Below are 27,846 nucleotides of genomic sequence, written 5' to 3' on the forward strand. Positions count from 1 at the left end.
TTTATTGTCACTAATGAGCAAGTTGTCTGGGCCGTTCTCCTGTTCTCCGGCGCTGACAGATCAAGGCTACAAACATCAATTAGCGGCGGTAACACACGGCGTGCTGAGCCTCCGCTTCCCGGGCCTGGATTACACTTCTCCCGGCATGTCATATATATGTGCCGTGTAACAGCGGAGACATGGCAGACAAGAGGAGGTCACCCTGTACCATGAGCCTCAAGGCGCACGCCTTCTCTGTGGAGGCTCTCATCGGGGCTGAGAAGCAGCAGAAGAAGAAGAGGAGAAAGCTGGAGGATGGCACCGGGGACACTGAGAGCCCCGAGCAGCCGGGGGGCAACATGTTACCCAGCTGTAAGTCTATGGGTTGTACTGTATACATATATAGTGTATCTATGTGAATGTATATAGTTGTAGTGGGCTCTGTATGGCTGCACTTTTAGTATTTGCCGCATCTGTTGCAGTAGATTATCGCACAGATCGGCAGTGTAGTGAGGGCAGGACGTGTATGTGTAACAGTTGTATGGACTGTGGGAGCAGTCCAGGGCTGGGTAGTAATGCCCTGTAGTATCCCCATTATCAGCCATCAGACCTGCAGAGTCTACATTACAGGCGATATAGGCAGTAAGGTATTCTCAGGGGCAGGCTATGGAAACACTTTTCATCTCTCACATATGTATAATGGGAGCGATCCGAAAATGTCAATGAAAAACTAAAATATTGCTATTGTAGCGATAACTCCAAATAAAAGGCCGCGGTTAATAACGATTGAATCCAGATACAAAATTACATATATTTTTTAATTATAATTTCTCATTTATGTCTTTGGATCTTACAAACGGAATCAGACACCTTGGAACAGGATGTAAACTAAGATCATTTCTTGCTTGCCTTAAAAATTGAAGAAACTACGTCAATAGCGAGAAAGATACCAAGAAAAACTCTAGAGAAATGTAACAATTTCTACTGATGCCAGGTGTTACTATTACTACTAGTATTGTCTACTGGCATTTACTACCAGTATTTTTTACGAGTAGTACTATAATTATTGTTAATATTTTTACTAGTAGTATTATTTTTATCTAGTAGTAGTATTGTTAATAATATTACGATTACTACTGGAAATAGTACAGTTAATATTGTTACTAGAACTAGTAGCAGTAGTAGTATTGTTAATATTCAAATAAATTGTAATATTTGATATAAAGTAAAGGGAAATATCTGTAATGATTAGTTTGTTCTGTACTTTTTTGGTGCTTTAATTCAAATTCAGTTACCTGCTGTTCTGTATGAGAATAGATTATTTATATCCATTTCGAACCGGTGTTAAAAACCGCAAGATATGTCTTGTGTAACTAGCACGTGTGAATTCAATGTATGTGATAGATGAGTGAATTGGATGATGACTTTTCACTGTGTGGCCCTACAGCTCCCAGTGAAGATGGTTATGGTGGAGTTAAGGCAGCAGCTGGCACTTGTAGTCCCCCCATGTCTTCTCCAGTGGTGTCTGCTCCAGGGGGAACCTCTTCTGTCATTCGTGTGGATCTACAAGGAGCAGAGTTATGGAAGCGATTTCACGAGATTGGGACAGAAATGATCATCACCAAGGCTGGGAGGTGAGGATGGTTCATTAATGCCATGATATAATACTCCTCCATAGACATCTGATAGATTGATAGATAGATAGACAGACAGAAGGCCAGTGACATCCTGCTAGACAAGGTTTGGCACTCTCCTCTCCCTCTGAATGTTTCCACCATGATGTGTTTTCTGGACAAACACCTACACAGTAAATCACCCCTGCCATTACACCACAACCTGAACCCATATAACTGCTCACACAAACATTATGGGATATTCACCTGGAGCTGATGAGAGGACTATGATCTCCAGCCAGTAATGAGAGAGTAAACAAGACTCAGGATTAAAGTGAAATATAGTTCTATCAGTCCAGCATACAGGTTCATGGGAGGGTTTATATGACTCCTCAAGCCAGGGCTCCACAATATATATCACTGTGGGACTCTGAGACCACCACATGTGCCAAGAAAAGTTAACTTAGGTCAGGAAATAGGTTTGCTGTTAAAGTAATAGGAGGCCAGGATAGTCTGGAACATCAGGTCTAAAAGAGTTGTGATCACAAATAGTACCGGTGCTTATATATAGTGACAATTGCTCATGTACAGCATTTATAAGCTAAAACATGAAGTTGTCATTTAACTAAATATCAGAATGCCTTTTATTTGGGAGCAGATGCTCATCTAGCAGTCCTTGCTAGAACTACTACTCCATCCCACTGCTAATAAGACACATGTTTGCAATATACACATGTTTAGTATGAAATCGAATGATTCCTGTACATCTTGTTTTGCTGAGCTCACTAGGGAAAGCTGACATGTATAGATTTCCATATTAGAAGGACAGCAGGATGGGGTCCCCGCACCTAAATTGAAGCTTACAGGATGATGAAGTGACTGCAGATGGGAAGTCGTGTAGCAGCAGCCTGTGCAGTGCTCATTAGAGCAACTCCATGAATTGGGTCTTCTTCTGAAAAGATACGGTTCAAAGACAGATGTACAAGAAATCCTGGATATTATACAAGGAACTCAACTTATTAAATATTGAACAAACATATCTGATGAAATCCATATGTTGCAGACTACATTTCCCTACCTCTACTGCCTCACAATGCTCTGTTTGTCCAGGAGAGTCTCAGCCAAACCTCTATGTTGTACAGGTGCATAGAGGGAACTATCAGGAGGACACTTTCTTGGCTTTCTCTGAGCTATGCAGTATCTGTCATTCACTGGATCCTCACACTGGACACACAGTCATCATAAATCATCTACATACATCATAAATCAACTACATATAGCACCATGTACTATATTACCCCTCACTATACAGATACAGTAGAGGCATCCGGCCCAATTCTGCTGTGTTCAGATTATTTAAGGTTTTTCTTATATTGCCTTTATGTTTATTGTGTATCTTTCTGACAGGCGGATGTTTCCAGCCATGAGGGTGAAGATATCAGGACTGGACCCTCATCAGCAATATTACATAGCAATGGACATAGTGCCCGTGGATAATAAAAGATATCGGTAATTTCATATACTTTCATTATATGTTCCACTACCACTAATTTGGGTTGCTGTCGGATGCTATATGTAACCAAGGCTTTGAAGGACATGTTTGCATGTGTTTATGTACGTGTACAAACATACGGTATATATATATATACATGTGTTGTGTATATATGCGTTCATGTATATATATATATAACCGTGTGAATACATCTGTGTATACGGTATGTGTGTGGATGTGTGTTATGTACTATTTTGTAGCAAAGAGTTAACAGTCTCGTAGGATGTTATTCGTTTCAGTGATTTATATGACATAACTATACATTTGTGAATTATTATTTTTATTTATGGCTCCTTTAACTTGGCTTGATGTCAGGAATATTCATTATGATGTTAACTTAGTAGTGGTGGATTTTCTCGGTGCACATACAAAGCTCTGGTAGAAACATTGCGGTTGCTGCTGAATGTTATCTGTTTTTTACTCCGTGCAATTCATAATTATGATGATGATAGTTTTTGGGTTAACATTGTACAGTGAACCTCCGATGGTATTGTACATTGTATGTATCTTTGTGGTTAATATTTAGACAGAAATTAGATCTATTTTGCTTGTTGTTATTGCTGTTAAATTTTAAGAAATCACACTCCATATTACACTTACATTTGTTTCTATTATGTTTTGTTGTTTTGTGTGCTCCTTCTTTGATTTTTATGCTCCAACTCATTGGTGGTTGTTTTTTCATCAATTGTAAAACGGTATATATATATACTTTTTAATATAAACACCTTTATAGTGGCTAGAATTATACTGAATATAAATATATGTCCATCCATGGATTTTGCCGAGAAAAAGAGAGAGGTGTCCGCAATTGGTCGATGTTTATAGCTAGTAAAAAGCACTAAATAATTAATAAAGTTGAGGCACATTTTGCTGTCCAGATTCCATATAAATATATATTTAATTTTTTTATGTTGAGTGATAAAATGGTAAAAAAAAGAACATCATAGCCTCCTTTTAACAGATGATTGTAGTGTGTACTTCTTGGCTATGTATAATACTCTGTGTAATTACCTGCTCTCTATTCAATATAAACGATAATTAATACCCATGGCACACAAAATATCAAAACCCATCTTTTTCTTCATAAGCAATCACTTCCAGTTCATAATATAATACAATTCAGACTATGGAAATGAACAAAAAACTTATATATGAGAGTCTAACATAAAGCCCCACTTTACAGTTGTTAACCTGATTATGATCTGATACTTAGTTTCTATATGTTTGTGTACTTATCCAGGTATTTTACTGTAAGGATTCACAGATGCAGTTTTTAAAGCATGCATTAACCAAAACCATGAGTAGACCAAAAATCAGAATTGGAAGTATAAAGAAATGAGTTCTCTCTGTAGCATTCATTTCTGTGTATAGGTAAAAAAAACTCCTTTTTTTCATTTACAAAGTACTTAGTACTTTGAAGCATTTTTTTTGTTGATGGATCTGTTAATAGATCTTCTAAGGACCAATTTCACTGCATTATTTCCATTGTTTTTGGAGCTTTTCTAATAAAAATGTCACAGAATCCGTATGTCTTTCTGCAAAAATATTATGGAAAAAGGTGTCAAATTTTCTTCCATTTAATTTTGGACAGAAAAAAAGTGTTCTTTCATTTTAATGTAAAGAATATGAAAACAATATTTTTCAAAAAATATATCTTCTATTAGAATAAGGTGTATCTATACTGAAGAAATTACAATGAAGAACAGAGGAAAATTCTCTAATATTTACTCAGGGAAAATTTCCTCCTGTGCTAAGATCTAAGTGTCTCTTGTTTTGTCCTGGAGAGTGAATTTATGAAGTGTCTTTAAGTATTTAAATTTCCTGTTATCAATTGAGTTATTCTGTATCATTATAAAATCATAATAAAATGCATTTTCATATATATTCCTTCAGCTATGTTTATCACAGCTCCAAATGGATGGTTGCAGGCAATGCAGATTCCCCTGTCCCTCCACGTGTTTATATCCACCCAGATTCCCCAGCTTCTGGAGAGACCTGGATGAGACAAGTCATAAGCTTTGATAAATTAAAACTTACCAATAATGAGCTGGATGACCAAGGCCATGTGAGTATGAGCATATTGTATTGTTTTCTCTGCTTATGCTTTCATGGAATGATTTTCATAGAGAATCATAGGTAATGGCTGACTGTACTTGATCAAAGCTAGTTATGCATCCCTCATTTACAATAGGGTAACATTTTATTCAGTGCAAAATGCATTCAGCATTTGTTAATAGTAAACTAGTGCACAACATAAAGCACAAATTTTCACATATTTTGTCAATTATTTTATTTTCTGCATGGTAAGAAATTACGAGATTCCATAAAACTATTCAGGAAAATATAAATACCCATTCAAATGGTTTATTATGGTCTTTGGGCTTATTTTTATAGCTGTGAAAATGAATCCAAGATGGATTTACTAAATTTGCCAATGAGAGGGCTAATGGGTATCTGTTTACAATCTGAGACAAGACATTGTTACTTTTTGCTGGCTCTTGATATTATTATCTGCTTCTAAAAAGTAGAATATGAATAATATGAATACGTGCAGCACATAAATGGATGGGTCTGGACTGATTTTTGGCATTTATGGCTATTAATTAGTTTTTATTACAATGATTTATAGTGTATTTTTTCTGATAAACACACAATTAAAATACATTAAATATATCATTATTCTTTTTGCTTTGGAAACAATTTCCTACTGTAGAATGAATATAAGACCTGGACTTTATTTTTTTGTATAGTAGCCAATCACAGTGCAAAACTCCTTTGCTGCAAGTTGATAAAAAGTCCCATAGCAATTTTAATGAGTTTGTATAATAATATAAATTGGAAGCTGAAATTACATTTACACAGTATCATTGCACATTAACAGTTACCTTTGGCAGCAAGTCTTTGACAGATCAGTTGACAGACACTATTAATTTGTAGGTCGTACAAAATTGTGACCTACAGTGTGAAATAACAAAAAAAAATTCTAGCAACATACACAAACATGGACATACCCTTTAAGTACTTTGTGAAGGGAATACAAGGCCACTGCAGATAAAATAATTAACTGCAGTAAGGGATGCAAATATAGAGAATACAGGGGTTGTAGATTTACTGTGGGCCTTGGAGTCTTATGTGTGTTACAGCCATTATACATATATATGTGTGTGTGTATTATAAAGCAAAACACACATATTCAAGCGTGGAATGATTGCTTTATTTAAAAACCAAAATATTCCAGTACTCATCTACACATGTATTTGTTTTTTTTTACCTGTGCTATAGCGGTTATATCTTTTATCATTCAGCCCAAATGAATGCTTGCTGATGTATATTATCTCGGATAGACAGTATAGAAGAATCACTCTTTAACACAAATGTATTTAAATAAATTACGTTGAATTACAAATGGATGACATAAATAATGACCTAAAAATATTGTAACAAAAGTCATACATGTAGATGCATTTATAGGATTAGGCCGTTGTATTTTATCTAGTATTTACCAATTTGCCAATGTATTCCTTTATTCTCATCACTTCTCCTGAAATTAACTTAGAAGTTTCATGACCTTCATTTTAAAAATAGAGCAATATCCCACACTAATAGTGTATATTTGCATTAAAGGGGCCTATACCATTAATTCCTCAAACAGTGCTCAGCCTTGTTTTTTATAATCATGTACAATGGAGTTTTAGTTCTAAATGATCCTAGTATATATATGTATTGCTCACTTACTAGGTAATTAGTTTCTTCACAGGAGTGACGTAAGGGCTAAGTTGTATGGGTGAAAAGTTTTTTTGGTTACTGACATAAAACATATGATGAGCCACAAGGTCAAGATGTCAAGTTGAGTACAAAGTGAAAACAAAACGAAGGGCATTTATTATTTTTGGCGCAGGGTGGTGCTGGAACTGTGCTATATTTTTCAGTGGGATGTAAATTTGTGGTGCAAGGGATTAATGAATTGGCGCACGAACAAATAGGGTTACCACTCCCTAAACCAGCTTTTAGCGGCTCTAATTTTGCACCACATATTGCACAAAATATGTCGGAAAAATAGAAGCACCAGAAAACTGGTGGATTCACAAGTGACGTCCAAATTTGGTGTCCATAAGTAGAATATGTCGACAGTGTTGGAAAACACCGACACAGCGCCGACACTTCCAAAATTCAGGGGCAAGAGGCGCAGAAAGGTAAAGAAAAAAAAACACCACCAGTTTTCCATTTGAAAGGCCATAATAAATTACCCTCAATGTCTATGTCGGCCTCCCATGTGTCTCCCAGGTAAGGAAATTATTGCCCAAGTGAAAACAGCAGTAGGGTGGACTCAATAGAAACCTTTCTTTTCTGGCCATTTTTCATTTTAGAGAAAATCCTTGGTTTAAGATGGTGGTGGACAGGATAGAACCAAAATAAGCAAGCATGGCCCAGTCCCTGGTGCACCATGAAGCTCATCCCCATAGAGATATAAGTGACATTTTCTTTAAAATGAGATATCAGTAGAAATCTTATAAAATGCCCTACACAATGCTGATTGTACTTGTGTAGCTGGAAGATTCCCATGAAATATTTTATTTTCTGCTCAGTACCAGAGTTGGATACACACCACCTGTTTCTTATGCCCTAATGTGCTTCACACCTATGAGTAGTGTATCAGATATGTAGGGCTTGGAAATGCACACTAAAGTTAACCCACACAAGGTGAAAAGCAATACAATACTTCAGAATAATGAGGGCAGCTATGCTATTAGACCCTGACTACATTGTGTAGGCGTTACACTCCTGAGATCAGTATTATTGGTCTGCATTACATGAATGAGAATGTGAGTATGCAAAAAACCTATTTGCAGTGGTTCTTCATTCATTTGCCCTATAAGCAATTATATTATAGCCTGACATTGAACGAACCAAGGGTATTTTAGGCATTGGTTAAACTTCTCAAAGTCACTATAAGTGACTAAATTTCTTGTTACAATTACAACCACCTAAAGACACTCATACTGCTTCTTGTACTCCTGTCTGGCCTCCCATGGTTGTCAGGTCACACTATCCATACATTGGACAATATTAATGTCAGCAAAATACTTTACATAGTCGCTAAGCATAACTCAGTATCATTGTTGAATATGACTTAGTGGGGTCTTTTTGTTTAGTTTTCTCGTTGCTACTAAGAGAGAGCTGTCAGGCTTTCTTGAGGCATCGCATTACACTTGAGAAATTACCAACATCATGTCAAGAGTGACACTAAACTCCGTGACTCTCAATACTGATCCAGGAGGATTTATGACTGGCAACTGGGATCACTGTTGGTTATTTTTGAGTAATGTCTACCGTCATGCTGATGTAGGGTACAACCATATGGTGCTATGTTTTTCATGTTCTGTGGTAACATAGTGCTAGGACATTATGATCTTAAGACTTGTCTATTTCCCTAAATTTACCGTTGTTATAGTCTTTTCTGATGTCTGAATGGATGTTATCTATTGTATGAATTTATTTCTCTTTTTAGTAATTTAACATTTTTGAAAAAGATATTTCTTTATGACAATAATTACAATCATGATTTAGGAAGGATTACTACCGTATATCAATTTGTCAGTATGGAACATTCATTTATTTTTAAATGTATTGTAGGAATTGAATATGAATAAAGTATACTTGTATTATGTGTCTGTAGTGTTAGTAATGGTTAGATATTTACTTTCATTAGCTTCAGGATTGAATACAAGCTTAATTCTATTAAAAGGTAAAATAAACATGTGGAACAGATGTTAGCTGTTAACACGTCTTATTAAATGACTATAATGTTGGATTAGTGTAATATAATAGATTATAGGATTACAATTAGATGACTTGCTGTACAGGGAGTTGTGTATAATATGTTTAAAATATTACTTACATGTATACATAAGAACTGCAAAAATGAATAATCCATTTTTTCATTGCCAACCTATTTTGGAAAGACTTATTTGACTCTTTCTATTGTCTCAATCAAGCAATTTTAATTATTGCATGGGAAATAGCATCTTTAGTCATCAATTTTTTTGCCGGTTGGATTTAGTGTCCATACAGCAAAGCATATTTATTGATATTTACTCATACAGACAAGGACATGATGGGATGTAAGTTTCCATGAGTTCTCCCATTATGTTTTTCATATAGTCCATACATGTTATTTGATCCATTCTTACTACAATCAGTAATAAAAAGGTCTGAAAATAAGAAAAAAATACAGTGATAGCAGGCCGCATGCAAGTTAGCACAAAGTTAAAGTTGCTAATTTCGACAGGATCAGAGGACTTACTTGTGCATATGTGGTCTCCTGAGTCTCCTATTGCCGATGATGTCAGCTAGAGGAAGGATCAAGTATGCTGAATTACAACATTCAATCATTTTGTTCTCAGTGGACTTTACCCCCATCAGAGGTGTCAGATAGGGGCTTATTTCCTTCCCCCAATGACAACACCTGTTTCAAGAATGTACATATCTATGGAGGTCAGTGCTACCATAGATGTTGTATTGGCACCTTAACTATCACAGATAAGAAACGAATTACCAAATCTAAACGTAATACTTTATTATTAAACACATGAACTACATAGAATGAATTACATAGTTACACTTACCCAGACATTGTAATGAATTTGAATACATATTATGACTTGCAGTACCAATAGAAATATTATAATGCTATGCTATGGGTAACTTCAGTTATTAATCATCAGTTTTTTTCTTTTGTAACAGAGATAAATAAACAGAAATGCGGAAAGACTAGTATGAACTTAGCCTTACACAGTATGGTTGGTTAATGTTAGTGTAATAAGGGTCAAACATCAAGGAACATCCAAACAGAAATTGAATTTTAGTTTCTACTTTCATGAAGTATATGCCATGCAGCTTGACAAATTAGTATAAGAAATTCTGTTGCACTCATCTTGGAAACAAGCATTTGTCATTTCAAGAGCTCAGAATGTTTCAATGAAAAGTTAAGAAGCACTAGAGGCTACATCAATAGTCTATGGGAATGTACAAAGTACCATTTCCATCACAGTTTGTTCATGATTATTTATGCCTTACAACATAATTTTGAAGTCATCAGAATTACAATAAGTTAATATTCGCTTTTGAAGTTGCAGGATGAAAACAAAACCACATTTTCAAACCCAGTTTTGATGGCTATTCAACTGTGAATAATTAGGATCAGAGAACAATTCACAATGAATTAAATCGCATTGAAGGCTTAAACATGAAATTCATTTAAAACCAATGATTACAGAAATATACATTGGGGAAACATATAGAAAGGAAAGACATAATGAAAATGCTTTATTAAAAAAATAACAAACAAAATTATTTATTTTCCCCCCTAGATTATTCTTCATTCCATGCACAAATATCAGCCACGTGTCCACGTCATCCGGAAGGATTGTGGTGATGAATTATCTCCAGTAAAACCGATACCAGTTGGAGAGGGTGAGAAAGCTTTCACATTCCCGGAAACAATATTTACGACAGTGACAGCATACCAGAACCAACAGGTATTCAGTATTACTTTGATGGTCACTTCTACACCACACAGTACTGATAAAAAAAACCAATAGTAATAAATAAAATAGTGATGTTTTTAAAAATATGTAAGCTTCAAACCCTTGCCACAGATGCCCTTTTTCCATTTTGGACCAACTTGCTCCCCTCCTTTCAAAAGCCATAACTTTTTTAATTTTCCATTTACAGAGACACATGAGGGCTTGTTTTAGGCATAGCAAATCATACTTATTAGTGGAATCATTGTATATTTCATGCAATGTACTGTGAATTGAGTACAAAAAAAGAATTTACACCATTTTCTTGAGGGCAAAACTTTATGTTTTAATACATTTAAAAAAATTTACATTTAGCACCTATCCTTTTCATATCAGTCTACACGAAGTCTAAAGAACTAACAAATATAATGAAACAATCTATATGATAATCTCTTTCAAATCCAGAGATGTTGAATAAAACAGCCACGTGCATGCTCAATTACCCCATTTAACCTTTTTTTTATTCCACATTGGTCATGTGATAAGGAACTAGGGTAGAAGTACAGGATCCTTATTCTTTTGTTTGTTGTGGGCCCCAGCAATAAAGACAAATCACCTGACTAATCACCTAATCAAATGGATAGGTCATAAGTAGTTTTTTTTCCAAATAGAAATAGTAACTCACAGTTTACTAAAATTTATTTGAAAATAGGTTTTCTAAAAAAGAAACCCATTGTATAATAAATAATAACATATAAGATACATTTTTTCCTTCTTGCCATAAAAAATATACACACTGTTTCCAACTATAAACAGCTTACCATAAAATTGGAATGCTTAGTAGAAAAACAGCGTGACTCAATAGAATCATTAACACATTTAATGTGACGTATGTGTACTTATTTTGGGGGAGTCACAGATGTATTCTATTGGAATCATGTGTCTGCTCCACTGAAATCATGTTCCTTATTTATGTCAGACAGCACTAAAAGTATAATGCCATATTAAGCCTTGTCAAATATAAATTTTACATGGAGTCAAATAGACGTAGCAAAAGTATAATATAGTAAAAGTCCAAAGCGGCTGTGAAATAAAATTATAAAAGTATTTCTTTCTTACCACATTATTATCTTCATTTTAATGCATTACTCAAGATTATCCTAATATAAAATTCATGGCCAACCTAGGTGTCAGACTGGTGATATAGGTGGGAAATCCTTCAATAGCTCTTGGTGCAGTCAGAGAGGCTGCTTGTTAAAATTAGATTGTATCTGCGTCTTAAAGATGCCTATGCAAATGCTTATAAGAGCAGTGCTGTAGAGTGCCTTCCTCTGTTTTGCTCTTTATGACACAGGTAAAGGGACATTGTTGCACCTCCTGTTTTATTACCCAATTACCCAGGGGTTGGGGAGCAGAAGTAAATTTATTGTTTTATTATTTGGCCCTGCATTGTTTTATATACTTTTATTTTTCTAATAAATAAAGGGCTATATCATGAGGAATTCAGCAGAGGTGTGGGTATAATGGAAAATGACAAATAGCCACGATCTGGCTCCTCCGGGATGCAAAATCCTGATGTGCTAGCAGCACGTGGAAACAAAGGCAAATTGAAGCATACAGATCAGCAAAGTCCACCACAGTTAGTAAAATTATTCAATTCTTTATTTCATTCTTCTTTTTAAAGCATATAACCAAACAGCACAAAAGGATCCACCGGATATGATTAAGAGTCGTAATGACTCGAAACGCGTAAGACTGGTGGATACTTTTGTCCTATGTTTGGTCATATGCTTTAAAAAGAAGAATGAAATAAAGAAGTGAATAATTTTACTATCTAAATGTGGTGGACTTTGCTGATCCGTATCAACTCTCTGGGGCTATTATAATACATTAATATGCTTTGTATGAAATAATGAACTTTGGGGTCTTTGTGTTTTGTAATGTTTGTAGGAAAGCTGTATTATGATTAAATATTATGTTCTTCTTTTAATAATGCAAACCAGTGACTATATTATAGTAAGTTATTATTTTCTATTTTTATAATGAATCGGGGTTGTTATAATGAATTATTATGAGCTATAAGTAAAATTGAATTTGTTGGGGGCATTATTATAATAACTTATGATGCTCTTTAATAATGATTTCAGGAAAGACTAAATTATTATTATTCTACATTTCTTAATAAATTCTGTCTCTATGGGAGAGGGGGCAGAATCTGGCAAGAGGTTCACGGTTATGCCAAAGTTCAGACGAACAATATTACATTTACATAATGATTTTATGCTAGATATCTACATAATTTTAGAAGTTGTTGACTTGTCATTGCATTTGGAAATCAACAATATTTTGAAAACTTTGACTCTGATTCTAGTGTAATTGAATGCTATAATATGGTTTCTTTTAGATAACCCGTTTGAAAATTGATAGAAATCCATTTGCAAAAGGATTCAGAGATTCTGGACGAAACAGGTTGGTGTTTACTGCCAGTAGTAATAATTGTCCATTGCTCTTAAAATAAAGGTAAAATGTGAACTTTTAATTGTAGGCCAATTTTCTCATCTACTTTACAATTCTGAATTATATTATATTGTTAAAACCCCCTAAAAACATTATGGAAAAACTATCATGTAATTGGTTTTATGCTTTTAGCATAAAAAGTTCCAAACTTTTGACATTTTAAAGGTACAGCAATTTCCAAATGCCTACTCTAATTATGCCATTTCACAATCACTAAAAGGTGTGTGCCTTGCAATTAATTTGGCACATTGAAATCCAGCAAACCTTAATACTGTGGTCTGAATAGCTTTGACCATATCATTACTCTACATTGACATTACAGGAGCATTAGTCATCCTAAGTCATTACATTTTTTAAAAGCGCTGTTCACACTTAAGATGTTTATGGCATATCTACAGCCATACTTGACTATTTTTGTAACTCATAGAGTTGAATCAAGAGAATTGGATAAACCTAATCATTCTCCACCTGGACACCAGGAGTTGGCTCACTAGAAAGGATAGCATCAGGGGACTCCTATTCCGGATAAGCAGGGCCTGCATCTGTTAGACATTTATGGCAAATTCTATAAATGCCTATAATGGGAATTTATGATGTTGACTGATGCCTTGGCACCAACATTGGTTAAACCAAATACTGATTTAGACAGTTGATGTAACTAAAATTTTCAGATAATGGCTTTTTATAGTGTGTGTATAACAAATATATAGGCTGGTTTGGCTGGAATTTCCATCTCCCTTTGCAAAGATTCACCTAGGACCATATCCACTATGATGTTCTTACTGTAAGTTAAACTGAAATCTAAAATTACATTTTATAAATATGGCAGAATTTTTTCCATAAATTTCCAGTATTAAATTTGTCCCTTAAATCTTCCTACTAAGTCATGCAACTATACTTTTATCAAGATTATATGCATGCATTTATCTATGTTGTGTTGAGTTTAGTACTAAATTATGTTCTAAAGCTGTTAAATAGGATGCACATTTTACAATAAACCCCCATATCTCACACTTGTGTTAAATTACTGTCACAGAAACAGAAGGGGGATTAAATATTAAAATACATGTGTTGCTGATAGGAAATGACTTGCTTTGCCTTTTTATTGCTTTTGCTCCTACCTGGAAAAAAGTGTTTATTCATTACAAAAAAGCGCTGCTTTCTCCCTCTAGCCTCTTGCATTTGTTTGATCTGGAAAAGGGTGACAGGCTAAAATCTGGTTTAGTTTAAGTGGTGATTTAATCATGGCTCAGAATTAGCCCAGTTTAAGACCTTAGGACCTAGCTTCACAGATATTACTGTTTCTGGACTACAAAGAAGTAGACAGAAAAACAAAATGCATTCATCTGAACGCATTTATTTCCAATAGACTTTATTTAGTCTTAGTTTACATCTTAGATACATCCTAAGACGTGTTTGTAATATATTTACTTAGTGTGTACTCACATTTTATTTTGTATACAGGCACACTTTGTATAGTTACATTTGTCATTGAAATAGCTGCTGGCCTACATGAAAAACCATAAATGCCCTGCAAATGTTGAAAAATAAAATAAAAAATAATAATATAATATTTAACATTAAATAACATTAGCTCAATTTTAGAGTTAGATCTCTTTGAATCTGTATTTCAACACATCATATTGAAAAGTGGAAATGTATGTTAATTAACCCATGATATACATTATGATTACACATTATTTTTTATCTGACATCTTATCTGTACACAAAAAAGATTTCAAAATCATCATATTTTGTCATAAAGTTATGAATGATGATTATTGTTAATGTGCAAATATTGAAATATTACATATTTTAAAAATATAACAAATACAAAGTGTGGTGAAACTGTATGTAATGTAATGTAAAAAGAAAAATCATACTTTTTATTGTAGTTATTGAATACATTTTTTAAACTTGACACATTGTAAAGAATTTTAAAGTCTATCTAAATGTCACCATATTAGGTCACTCATGTTATTGTAAAGTCAGTATTCCTGACCCCTTCATAGAAGGAAAAACAAAATGATCAAATGTCAGTGCATATAATACAGTTCTGTTAATTTACTAGATAGGACTCGCTTAACGATTTTAACAGCTAAAGCATTCTTTTAGGTATAATGCAATTTAGTTTTATATATAGAATTTCACCCTCCTTAAAATGGTATATACTTGCAGGGTTTATTTAATAGAAATCAGCAGCATAAGCCGTTAAAAGATATCCTGGAGAATATTAGCAAAGTGAAAGCAAATTTATGTGGTGAGAATAAAGTTCCATTCTTTTGCTAAACTTTCAGTCTGACCCTATAAAATGTTAAATCAGGAAGGCAAAACTATTTCTTCCCTTTAAATAATTGTGAGCATTTCACTAAATTAATGCGGCCATTTGATTGCATAAATTAAATTGGTGATAAAACTTGAAAATTGTTGGACGGCATCTTGTATAAATTATCACCAAGGCTATACTTCTCCAGGAGGTGCCTTTTTATCTCCTACTTAACTAGAAGTGAAAAGTCTGGGTTACTGCTGAAAATGCAGGCATTTCTACCCAGCTTCATCTAATAAATACTTTATAGCCCTTGCCTGTACAATATCTGTGATCTCAGAAAAGGCTTGGCATGAAACCGTTTGATAGTTATAATGGGGTTCTAAAACTGGCATTAAATAAAAACAAATCACTTACAATAAAAGTGTTTTAGAAGTTTATTGTTAGTAGAAATGATTTCTTTCTCTGCCATAATGTCCCGATTTTTTCACCTTTTTAAACAGTTTGTTAAAATGTGCAAAGTTAAGTGAGTCTTAGAAGAAGTCCAAAGGGAGAAAGGCAGCAATCCAAAAGACTGTAGTAGTTCAAAGATAAGGTGCACGCAGCCCAGGGTCCTGGTGCTTAACAAAACCCCATGTAGACATAGTGATTGGAGAAGACCACAGCACCGGAGGGGTTGAATTCCAACGATTCTTTATTTACAATTCATCCAGGTATAAAACAACGTTTTGATTCTCATTGAATCTTTATCAAGCATGCTTCGATGTTTCGATTCTCATTGAATCTTTATCAAGCATGCTTGATAAAGATTCAATGAGAATCGAAACGTCGCTGTTTTATACCTGGATGAATTGTAAATAAAGAATCGTTGGAATTCAACCCCTCCATTGCTGTGGTCTTCTCCAATCACTCTTAGAAGAAGTCATTATTTTACAAAGCAGCTTGAACTAGTGGATTGTAAGCTCATGGCATATTGTATCACAGTATCACTGTTCGGTGTATTTGTATATTTATCTTAGTTTTCCATATTGGTTTGTATTTTTAGAATGGGTTTAGAAGCTCTTGTGGAGTCGTATGCATTTTGGAGACCTTCTTTGAGGACCCTTACATTTGAAGACATACCTGGTATTGCCAAACAAGGTAAAATTCAATTGGTTTATTTATATTTGCTACTAGTAACTTTCAGACACAGTACAATAGTTGAACAAGTACACAGTGTAACTGTCATTTAAGATGATTTTTTAGGTATGAAGGAATGTTGTTAACTTAAGAAATTCTGCTTAGGCCCCATGCACACGACCGTTTAAAAATAGCCGTATATACGGCCGTATAAACAGCTGCAATACGGCCCCATGTAATCCATTTGGGCAATGCACATGGCCGTATTGTCCACTGTACCGTAAGCGAGCTGTATAAAAATATAGAGCAGGTCCTATTTTCCACCGTATTTCCGTTCTGTACGGCCCATAAAAGTCAATGGGAACTTAAAAATTTGGGATAAATATGTGCTGCATACAGCTGTGCACTGTATGCTTCCATATATATGTGCAGTATCCAGAACAGTGGGAGGTGCAGTCTGTCAGCCAGCCAATAGTCAGCCATCCATCATCTGCCAGGCCACTGTATTTTATATGGATACGGTGCAATACGTTGCCATACGGTTGCAATACGTCCTGTATTTACGTCAGAATACAGCCGTATATACAGAACAGAAAAGACCAGATGGCCGTGTGCATGAGGCCTTCATTTGTAAAGAAAGTGACGGCTAAGTCCCCCTTTTTATTTACACAAAAGTCACACATTTTGGAGCAACCCCTTTTAATTTTTTCCCTGTGCCAGCAGGGGAATAAAGTGCTATTGAGCAAAAATTTGCAGCTTTTTTAAATATCAACATCTGAATTCCGGAGATAATTCTGGCACAACACCGGAAAACTTGGTTATATTGCAAACTTTGTTGGGCAGGTGAAAAAAACAATTTTCCTTGCAAAACTACCAATGTGCCTAAAATTTAACAAATGTAACCGAATAAAAAGAGAAAGAAACAAAAATAGATGACCCCCTATTACTGATTTGGTTACTAGATGATTTTTCATCGGATGAAAATTTTGCCTTTACTGCTTTTCCCTTTATTTGATATAGTACAATATGTTTCATACAGGTTTATATAATTGGTCAGTTTCTGACAATCAGAGCAGTCGGTTACCATGAACAATAGTGCATTATATTTCCTTAAAGTAATTTGGTACAACAATGCCATTTTGCTTGTTTAAGTCTATGCTAGTACTGTAACTTGATTATGATTAATATGATTATATTACAGAAAAATGAGAATGGAATAATTACTCAACATTTTGTGAATGCTTCTTAAAAGGGAATGTTAATTGGATAGCCATTTTAAAAATGAATGATTGTTGCTGGCCCGATACAGGAGGCCTGCTAGTTATCATTGTTCCTTATAAGTTACAGCTGAAAGCTATGTCAATAGCAGCTCTCTCCCCTACTGTTTTTAATGGGTGCTAAAGTATTTGCAAATGAGCTCTCTCTTGATAACAGCTGATTATGAGAGTTTCCTGTAGCACCCTCCTTCCAGTAGTTAAAAAGCAAGATATCAATAAGTGCAGTGGCATCTAATACAAAAATATCATACTGGTAGAAAGGCTGTGAATCTCAAAATTGTGAGTTTCTCCTTTAAGTTGGATTTTAACCATTTTATGTTCCCTTTTAATTTATTTCTTTTATTCAATTCATGTACTTCATTTTGGACTCTATTTACTACAGTAAGCCTATGAACCAAAAAATAAATTTTTTTCATGTCTATGTATTTTGCATATACCATATGTTTTAGTAGCTTTTAATTCCTTTAAAAAAATAGTGTTGTTATAATTTGTTTTCTGCTATAAAGGCTTTCTAAAAAGTGAGAGTAGCATTGCGAAAGTTAAAGGAAACGTGCATGTTTTGCTCTCTCCTGTAAGATACTATGAATACTTTATTGACATTGGTGTTAATATAAGTAATGATATCCTATCGTGCCATGTGCATGAACTGAAATCTATATATTTTTGGGGATATATTACCCACATTGATAATATTTTTGAGAATTACCATTTTCATTTGGTCACAATTTATTTTAAGTGATGAAAATACAGATCCTCTTCCCCTTCTACTAAATTTCATGGTAAAGTATGTCATTCTATCAGGATTAATGCTAAAATGAAATCATCACATCTGGCAGATCCATATATTAGATTCAGTGAAGTGATGATAGTCAGTTAATGATCAACACTTGGCTGTAACTTCCATACAGATGGACTTGATTTGATACAATTTTGCTGTTAATTCTGATGAAACGATATGTTCTGTCATGAATTACTTATATATATACATATTACAAAAATATTTAACTAGGATACTAGAGTCTTAATCTTTAACACATTGATAGTGTCTACATCCAAGATTTTATGCTACAGAACCATGAAAAAAGAGAAACAGTGCTGGTTCTTTGACAGTCTTCTAACTTTTGTGGATCTAAAATTGATGAAAGACTTGGCTGTCTACATATCTGAATTATTTTGTATTAATAGCATCCCTGTTTTAACTGTATTCCACCATTTTTATGGTATGACTTAAATTGTATTTTTAAAAAACTGCAACACAAAAAAACTGTGTTCACAAAAATAGTTTGTGTATCTCTGTATTATGATTCCTAAAACGAGTCTGTGTATGGTGTGTGGAATACAACCTACATACAAATGTTTCTGAATAACCAATCTTCCATTAGAAATTAATTTTAAATTAATTTTTAATGATATAACTGCAAAATATTTACACCTCATCTCACTAAAGTAAAAAGTTAACCATCCATCAGTTTCTAAACTGAATAATTTGGGTTGAATGTTGTTGATATCAATAATGTAAGCCATGCAACATGGCAAACTTAAAGGGGTTTTCCTGCTGATAAAGATGACCAGGCCCAAAACTTCAGATCGGGTGTGTCCCAATCAGCCAAACAGCAAATTGGCATCCCTACCTACTAGCCATGGTTGTGATTGGCCAAGGGGATTCCCCTGGCCAATAAAAGCCATGACTACTTTCTAGAGGCGTTTATATACTGAACAGCCAATCCGGCAATATGTTTGAGTCAGGTGGGATGCACCCGAACCCGAGCAGGAAGTTCGGGTCTGCTCATCTCTTCTTACTAATAATAGATTATGCTAACCTCTATGGGCAGGCCTCACAGCTTTAGTCACAGCTCCAAAACTCATCAAATCAGAAGTGATAACATCACTTTCATTCTGCCTTAGCAATCATGGCTGCATAGATGGCATGTGAGTGCTGGGGTCTGGGATGGGCACAGCAGTCACATGCAGAATAAACGTGATATATGAATTAGAAAACCAAGGGATGCCACTCCAGAGTGGTATATATGCTTTTTGTTTGCATTGTTGTAAAGAAGCCTGCTCTGCAAATCAGAAAACCCCTAGATAGACACACATAATCGGCAATTTGTGTATGGTTGAAAATATGCCAATAAAGGATCAATCATGTAGCAATCCAACATAACCGATCCTTTCTTTGTTTCTTTGACATCCTTGGTCAGACAGTGTCTTGGTCATCTGTGTTTTCTTGGACGGGATGTAGCCAGATTCCTACTATACTACCAGGTCATAAATCTAAAATCATCAGGACATAAAATAATGTTTGCGGGCAGAGAGAAAAACAACTCCTATGAACATGAGAACACTTTGACAAACTTTCAGTTCCACCACATATTATAGACACAAGCCATTTCTTTCAGAGGCCACTATTTAATTCAATTTTCAATACGCCTTCTTCATTTTTGTTTTTTTTTAATTTTTCAATCCCCCCACCAAAACTTTATTATTTTTCCATGTAAAGAGCTGTGTGAGGACTTGTTTTCTGTGTTAGAAATTGCACTTCATCGTGACGGTATTTAATATTCCATGCCGTGTACTGGGAAGTGGGGAAAAAAATTCCAAATGCAGTGAAATTGGTGGAAAATGCATTTGTACCATTTTATTAAGGACTTGGATTTTATGGCTTTTATTGTGCACCCCAAATTCATGTCTACTTTAATCTTTGGGTCACCGAGATACCAAATTTATATAGGTTTTATGATGTTTTCATATATTAACAAAAATGACTACCTACTGTACAAAAAAAAATCTTCATTCTGCCATATTCTGGTACTAATATCTTTTTTAAAATTCAGTGTATGGAGCTGTGTGAGATCTCAATTTTTATAACTTTTGATGGTGTTTTCAATGCTACCATTTTGAGGCCTTTTTAATTTTTTTATATTTTACAAAATGGCAAAAAGTTTTTTACTTTGGGGACTATTTTCCATTACGGGGTTAAACACCAGAAATAACAGTTATTATATTTGATAGTCTGGACATTTTGGGACGTGGTGGTACTTAACATGTTTATGATTTTTACTGTTTATTTACATTTATAGTTCTAGGGAAAGGGGATGGTTTAAATGTTAATGTTTTTCTTAAAATTTTTTCTTTTTTTTTTTTTTTTTTGCAAAGCATGAAACTGGTTGGGATGGTAAGAATCATGTGGATTCTCTGCCAGAAAACCGAATAAATGAATATTAATGTGTGGATTAAATAAAATTATATAGGTGATGGGTCAAGTACAAGGCCCATTATTACAGCTTTCAATATCATATGATGACATGTTATCTGAACATTGTTTTCTTTACTTGGGTTTCATACGGATACACTGCATGTCATATGATATTTTAACTTTATTATTTGCTATATGGACTAATTCTTGTGGTATAAAGACATTCTGTCAGGTACAGAAGTATTACAAAGATTTTGTTATCTGACCAGCATCACTATTTACATTCATGTACACAAGTATGTTCTTATTTGAACAATACTACAAAAGATGTTCGTGTTCATGTGAGCCATAAATTCTCACCAAATATTGTCATCATTTCATTTACATAATTGAAATCTCTCAAAGGTCCTTGGCCTAGCCTATACTATTTATTATGTCACAAGAAACTTCAACTTTTATTACCCTGACAGATGTGTAATTGGAGTTAGGATTTGTTTTGGTATACAGGCGGTCCCCTACTTAAGGACACCCGACTTACAGACAACCCATAGTTACAGACGGACCCCTCTGCCCACTGTGACCTCTGGTGAAGCTCTCTGGATGCTTTACTATAGTCCCAGACTGCAATGATCAGCTGTAAGGTGTCTGTAATGAAGCTTTATTGATAATCCTTGGTCCAGTTACAGCAAAAAAAATTTTAAACTCCAATTGTCACTGGGACAAAAGAAAAAAATTTGTCTAGAATTTCAATTATAAAATATACAGTTTCGACTTACATACAAATTCAACTTAAGAACAAACCTCCGGACCCTATCTTGTATGTAACCCGGGGACTGCCTGTAGTTATTTTCATTGGCGCTGAAAGGATAGTTTTCACTTTTCCAAAGTTGCACTAACTACATATTAGGGCACATTTACTTACAAGGCTACTCGAGTTCACTTAAAGTGCATTGTCTATCTATAATGCACTGTGCGGCTATTCACTAAGATCGTGCGCCAGAGATCATGAAGGTGTTGCTTCCCCGCACAGGTTCCACAGAGTTCACCATCTTTTTTGTGGTGCTTCTTTAACATAGGGCGTGTGACCCAATTTGAAAGTTAAATACGGCACTTGGTCCGAGTCAGTCGGACCATCCAACGCCATGCCCCCTATTTTGTGTCGCATGGATGCCAGCGCAGCTGCGCAACAAAAGGGTCGCGTGCATCACAATTTCAGCGCAGACACTTCTTAAATAGTTGTGCAAGCTGTTTTAGCCATGAAGAACGTGAACAGTCCGACTAAAGTGCGTTGCAAAGCCCTTGTCTATAAAGTCTATAAAACAATGAGGACAGTTACTGGGGAAGTCATTGCTCTAAAATTAGCACTATGTAGGGTCAAAGGTCTCCAAGAGGGAGAAAACACCCAGATATTATCTAGAAAATGAAGTTTAATAGGTATATCAGAGTCACCTCCCTTGCTCATATCAGCCACACTTAGTCCACAATATGTATGTAGTACCATGACATAAAGAAGAACTTGTTCTAAACCTTTTTTTTTCCCAAACATTGATTTTTAATAAACTTTTTGGTACTGATTCCAACTGTTTAGTACTGATTTCTTGCTATATCTATTTACAGATGTGTGCAACCTATGAGTATGATTTTTGGAGCACAAAATATGAGTATTCTCAATTTAGACTTTGTATTATATCTACAGCTATTATATCTATAATAGCTATGTCAACCCTACAGTCAAGTTTAACCCTTTCCTTGTCCTTTGTAGTGCCACAGCCAGAAGCTCTCTATATATTTAAATGAGAGTTGGGAATGCAGTCAAGCATAGTTGTTTATCAGTGTGATATAAGTTAATAGAGTCACACATTTAGGGCCAGTTCTCTATTCATAGAGCCCGTTGCATCAAATGGCACTGAGGGTATTCAAATACCCCACCCCCACCCCTCAATTTTGGAGACTGGTATAAGTCTAAGCTGCAACTTCAAAAGTTTTATAAAATGTAGATATGCCATTTCATTAACCCTGCTTTGTATATTTTCATTTATTGACTTGCACACAGAGCTATGCAAAGGGGTTTTTTAAATTTACAATCGCTGACTTTGTGCACACACCTTAAATCCATAAGAGCCCTATTATATATAGTCTCATTGGATACATAACATATTTTCCTGAGAGACTATATTTGCTCCTAAAAGCAATGCTTTTACAGAAGAAAATCTACTTGCAAAGTTGTCCTGAGACTTTCTTTTAACTGGGCAGATATTCAGTTTGCTGTCATGTCACTTTATCTAAATACCATTTATAAGGCATAGTCCTTCCAGACACTCTATACACAGGGAATAAGCCCTGCCATCCTCTCCTAGCTACACCTCCAACCTCTGTAATATGACTTCATTTTCTGCATAAAGAATAGGACATTGTTAATGTTCCCTTGTATTCTGAAACTGTAATTGTCCCATTTAAAATAATCCATTCCTCGAGACAGATAACAATTGTACTCAGATAACTTTACTATCAGGAATAATGACTGCTACACTTTTAAAAAAAATTGCCATATTGCACAGTTATTTTAACCTTCTAACTCTTATTATTGGCACCTATTAATCATTTCCATCACTCTGGGACTACTTTCATCTTATTTAGATTTTCTTACCAAATGCAAGGAAAACTAGAAACAAAATTGAACTATGTAAAATGAAGGGAGCCAAACCAGTTCATGATGATGTGTGACTTTATTTAATGTTAGATGTGGTAAAAAACAAGATTGAAGTGAACAAAAGGAAAATGTAGTTGGTACAGACACATTCACACAAGCCTTTTTCTCTAGTATTGCACTAATTAATGTGTTTTTACATATGGATGTGTAGATATATCTAACCATGTGAATTAATTGGTGTTATTTGTATTAACATTTTAGGAAATGCAGGAGCATCCTCTCTACTGTCTGGCTCAGGAGCAGCAGCCACTCATCCTCACTTATTGCCAGGTTCACCTTGCTCTTCTCCTGCTTTCCATCTTGGAGCAAATACAGGTCAGCTCTGTAGCCTTTCTCCAGCCGATTATTCAGCATGTGGCAGATCTAGCCTTGCACTTAACAGATATAGCACTTCTCTTGCTGAAACTTACAACAGACTTGCCAACTCAACCAGTGAAACATTTGCAACACCAAGGACCCCTTCCTATGTTGGAATGGGAGGCAGCACTACAGTAAATATGTCAATGGCAGGAACTGATAATGAAAATTTTGGATGTCCCCAAACAAGTTTATCTATGCAAATTTCAGGAATGTCTCCTCAACTACAATATCTCATGCCTTCACCAGCAGGTAATGCTTTTGGCAGTGGACAGCCACATCAAAGTTCTTACAATGCCTTTAGGCTCCACAGCCCTTGTGCTTTGTATGGATACAACTTCTCCACTTCCCCAAAACTTGCTTCTAGTCCAGAAAAAATTGTGTCTTCTCAAGGAAGTTTTTTGGGGTCTTCCCCAAGTGGAACCATGACGGATCGCCAGATTCTTTCTCCTGTGGATGGAGTTCATCTCCTCAGTGGAACAGGACAGCAAAATTTCTTTGACTCCAGGGGATTAGGGAGTCTTACGCTATCAACATCTCAAGTACCAGCACATATGGTTTGATGGAAGTATAATTAAGGCATTTTTTAAATCAATAATGAACTTTAAATTAATTTTTTTCTTGTTTGTAAATATGTATATATAATACTAAAAATAATGCACTAACTCGCAATGACATATTTTTTTAAATTACTTTTTGTATTTCTTGTAGCTTGCTTACTCACAGAATAAATAGCCATAAAGACACAACCACTCACTTAGCCGTATCCTTTCACTACATAAATAAATGTTTTCAACTCGTTTGTACTTCATATTTATGTATCCACTTTAATCTCAATGAGTGAGCATTATTAAATACAATAAAAAATGTACCATAAAATAGGTATTTAAGAGATTGTCTTTATATAACTTTTTACAATTTGATGTATCAGACATATAAGTACCATTAGATAAAAGCTACATTGTATTAGAGAATTCATTATAGTGTACACTGTAGCAAAATAACATGCACGGTTCTGTTTTATACATTCATAAATTATCATATACAAATAACAGCATTTCATACATTCAGACTTTTGGCTGTGGGTTGTTACCTAGCTCTGGTCACATGTAGTGATGAGCAGACCCATTGAGGTTTGGGATCAGCTAAGTTTACTCGAATCCATATCTCAAAATTATGTTCATGGGTCCGGGTACTGAATCTAATCCCCCTATACACACCCGCAGTTGGTGCTGGAACACATTTCTGGTGTTAACTCTTACTTGTAACACCCGCAATCGTGCTAGCACCGATTGTGGGTGTTAACCAGTCGATTGCGCCGGCATGGTAGCGCATTGGCGCCTCTATCTTGGTGCAGATCGTCTTTCCCCGTGACGTCATCGGAGAGGAGCGAATGGTTACCATGACAGCCTCACGTCTTCTAAAGACCCGAAGCTGTCTTATTTTAAACCTATTCATTACAAAGGGCGATTTGAGGAAAATCCCCATACACTGCCATACTGTAGTATGGCAGCATATGGTAGGATAAATCAGACAACCTATGGTTAAAGTACCCTAGAGGGTCTGAAAAATAGTAAATAAAATTAAAAAAGTAAAAAAAAAATGTTTTTATTAAAAAAAAATAAAAATTTAAATCACCCCCCCTTTCCCTAGAAGTCATATAAATATAAATAAACAGTAAAAATTATAAAGACATTAGATATCTCTGTGTCCGTAAATGCCCAATCTATCAAAATATAATACGTTTTTTTCATGCCGTTTAACCCTGTAAGGGAAAATAGTGCCCAAAGTTGAAAATGGCACTTTTTTTGCCATTTTGAAAAATATAAAAAATTTACAGTGAAAAGCGGTAAAATCCAAGCCCACAAGAGAACGCCGCAAATACGTGTTTTCACCAATTCCACAGCATTTGGAATATTTTTCCTGCTTCCCAGTACACCACATGGAATACTAAATACCGTCACTATGCAGAGCAGTTTGTTACACAGAAAACAAGCCCTCACACAGCTCTTGGAAAATGGAAAAATAAAAAAGTTATAGATTTTTGAAGGTGGGGAGTGAAAAATGGAAATGCAAAAACAAAAAAGGGCCTGATCGTGAAGGGGTTAAAGATGACCATTCTTTTTGAAGACAATATTTCACTGTAATTTTGAATGGTTATTTTAAAAAGGTTTCCTGTTTTTACAGGAAAACCCCTAGGGAGCAAGGACTGTAAAACATAAAAAAAAATAACAGGGCACTATCCTTGGCCTGGTATTCTGTTTCCGCAACACAACCCCCAGTTTTATTTTGATTTTGTATACTGTACTTCCAATAAGTGGCTTCAATGGCTACTGGAGTGAGAATGTTGATGTAATAGATGATAATAGATAAATTACTGTCCTCGCTCCTGTATCTGATTAGTCACAGCAATTCTGTTAATTTTTTCATTTATGGTCCAGACAGGACTAAACACAAGGAGACTGGGGACTGCATCTGAGAATGATAGTACCATATATTTATCTTCTCCCTGCTCCCCTTCTGCATGCCCAAATCCCCCTGAAAACTCCTTTTAAGAGCTTTTACAGTTTGAAGTACCTTTACAGTTTAAATGTATTCTGATTGCTTCAGGTTACACAGGTTTTGATTGATTTGATTTGTGTACCATTTGAACCTGAAATAACATACTTTCTTTTAATTTTACATATTTGAGAGCACATTGCATTTAATAAAAAATTAAATATTAATGTCTAGAACTTACTCTCAAGTTACTTTTTCAAATTACTTGAAATATACACAGATGTATAACATAATTATGAAATAGAGATGGTCACATGCAAGACCAAAACTGAAGAAAATGGAGTATTTCAACCTTAACAAACCTTTACCAACAAAATGTAACAACAGACAATAGTTTTAGCTGACTAATTAACTCTAATTGAACTCTCAGAGTAAAATTTGTATGGTATGGTATGGACATTTGATTACCAGACAATTTCAAATGGCAGCTTTATCTTTTAATAAGCACCAAATAGCTTAATGGACAATGCAATGACCAATTACCTCTAAAGCTAAACCAACCAACCTAAATGTTTCACATATTTGAGGATTCTCACAATCTACATTATAAAAATTGTATCTTAATTCATCATAAAATGTGAAACCATGAATGATTGATAGGTTAGCAATGTAATGATCGATGCCTTTACAAGTTTTCATTTTACCAAACTTTTTTTAATGGCTAACTGACGCCTAAGTGGGCTGTATTGGACTTAGTGAAATTATACATCAGGTCTTACTCTTGCCTGTCTTTGCGGCTCCAGCAGTCATTGTCAATTGATATTGGTGGGGTGAGCATGTTTTCCTGCTTGCAGGCGGCAAAGTGGACATCTACCATCAGTAGCCTACAAAAAAAGTTGCTCAGGACTGCTTACACAGGTATTTAAGAAGGGCCACATTTGTGTTACACGCAACCATTTTGTGGCACAGCTGCATTAATGTTCATACAACACAAATTAGAGGGCGTTCCGGTGCTCAGTCGGACTGTGCGCCAAATTAACATGCAAAGTATGACAGAATTGTGTCACATGTCCCATGTAAAGATGCACCAAAAAAAAGTTTGTCCACTCTGTTGGAGCAGTGCAGAAGGCGCCAAGTTTATGCAGAACGTGCACCAGAAATCCTGAATCTGGTGCACCCTTCACACTACACAGGCAAACTGCATGTAGTGAAGTTTGCACTCTTCTTCTGGAGCGCTT

The 27,846-nt window shown here is 35.1% G+C and overlaps 1 protein-coding gene across 1 annotated transcript; it reads left to right on the forward strand.

The window, feature by feature from the left end:
• Window positions 1–23: 23 nt before the first annotated feature.
• TBX18 (T-box transcription factor 18) lies at window positions 24–26,798 on the forward strand. Its single transcript, XM_072142015.1, has 8 exons — window positions 24–351; window positions 1,427–1,613; window positions 3,000–3,101; window positions 5,038–5,209; window positions 10,515–10,682; window positions 13,072–13,136; window positions 16,496–16,590; window positions 23,954–26,798. Exons 1-8 carry the CDS (start codon window positions 180–182, stop codon window positions 24,670–24,672), a joined length of 1,680 nt encoding a protein of 559 aa, XP_071998116.1. The 5' UTR covers window positions 24–179; the 3' UTR covers window positions 24,673–26,798.
• The last annotated feature ends 1,048 nt before the right edge of the window (window positions 26,799–27,846 follow it).

This window comes from Engystomops pustulosus, chromosome 3, assembly GCF_040894005.1.
Source record: "Engystomops pustulosus chromosome 3, aEngPut4.maternal, whole genome shotgun sequence".
NCBI classification, from domain to species: Eukaryota; Metazoa; Chordata; class Amphibia; order Anura; family Leptodactylidae; genus Engystomops; species Engystomops pustulosus.

Coding starts and splice junctions, on each gene's coding strand:
- TBX18 (XM_072142015.1), top strand. CDS start 180: ATGGCAGACAAGAGGAGGTCACCCTGTACCATGAGCCTCAAGGCGCAC. Junction 1,614..2,999: donor ATCATCACCAAGGCTGGGAG/GTGAGGATGGTT, acceptor TCTTTCTGACAG/GCGGATGTTTCCAGCCATGA. Junction 5,210..10,514: donor AGCTGGATGACCAAGGCCAT/GTGAGTATGAGC, acceptor TTTCCCCCCTAG/ATTATTCTTCATTCCATGCA.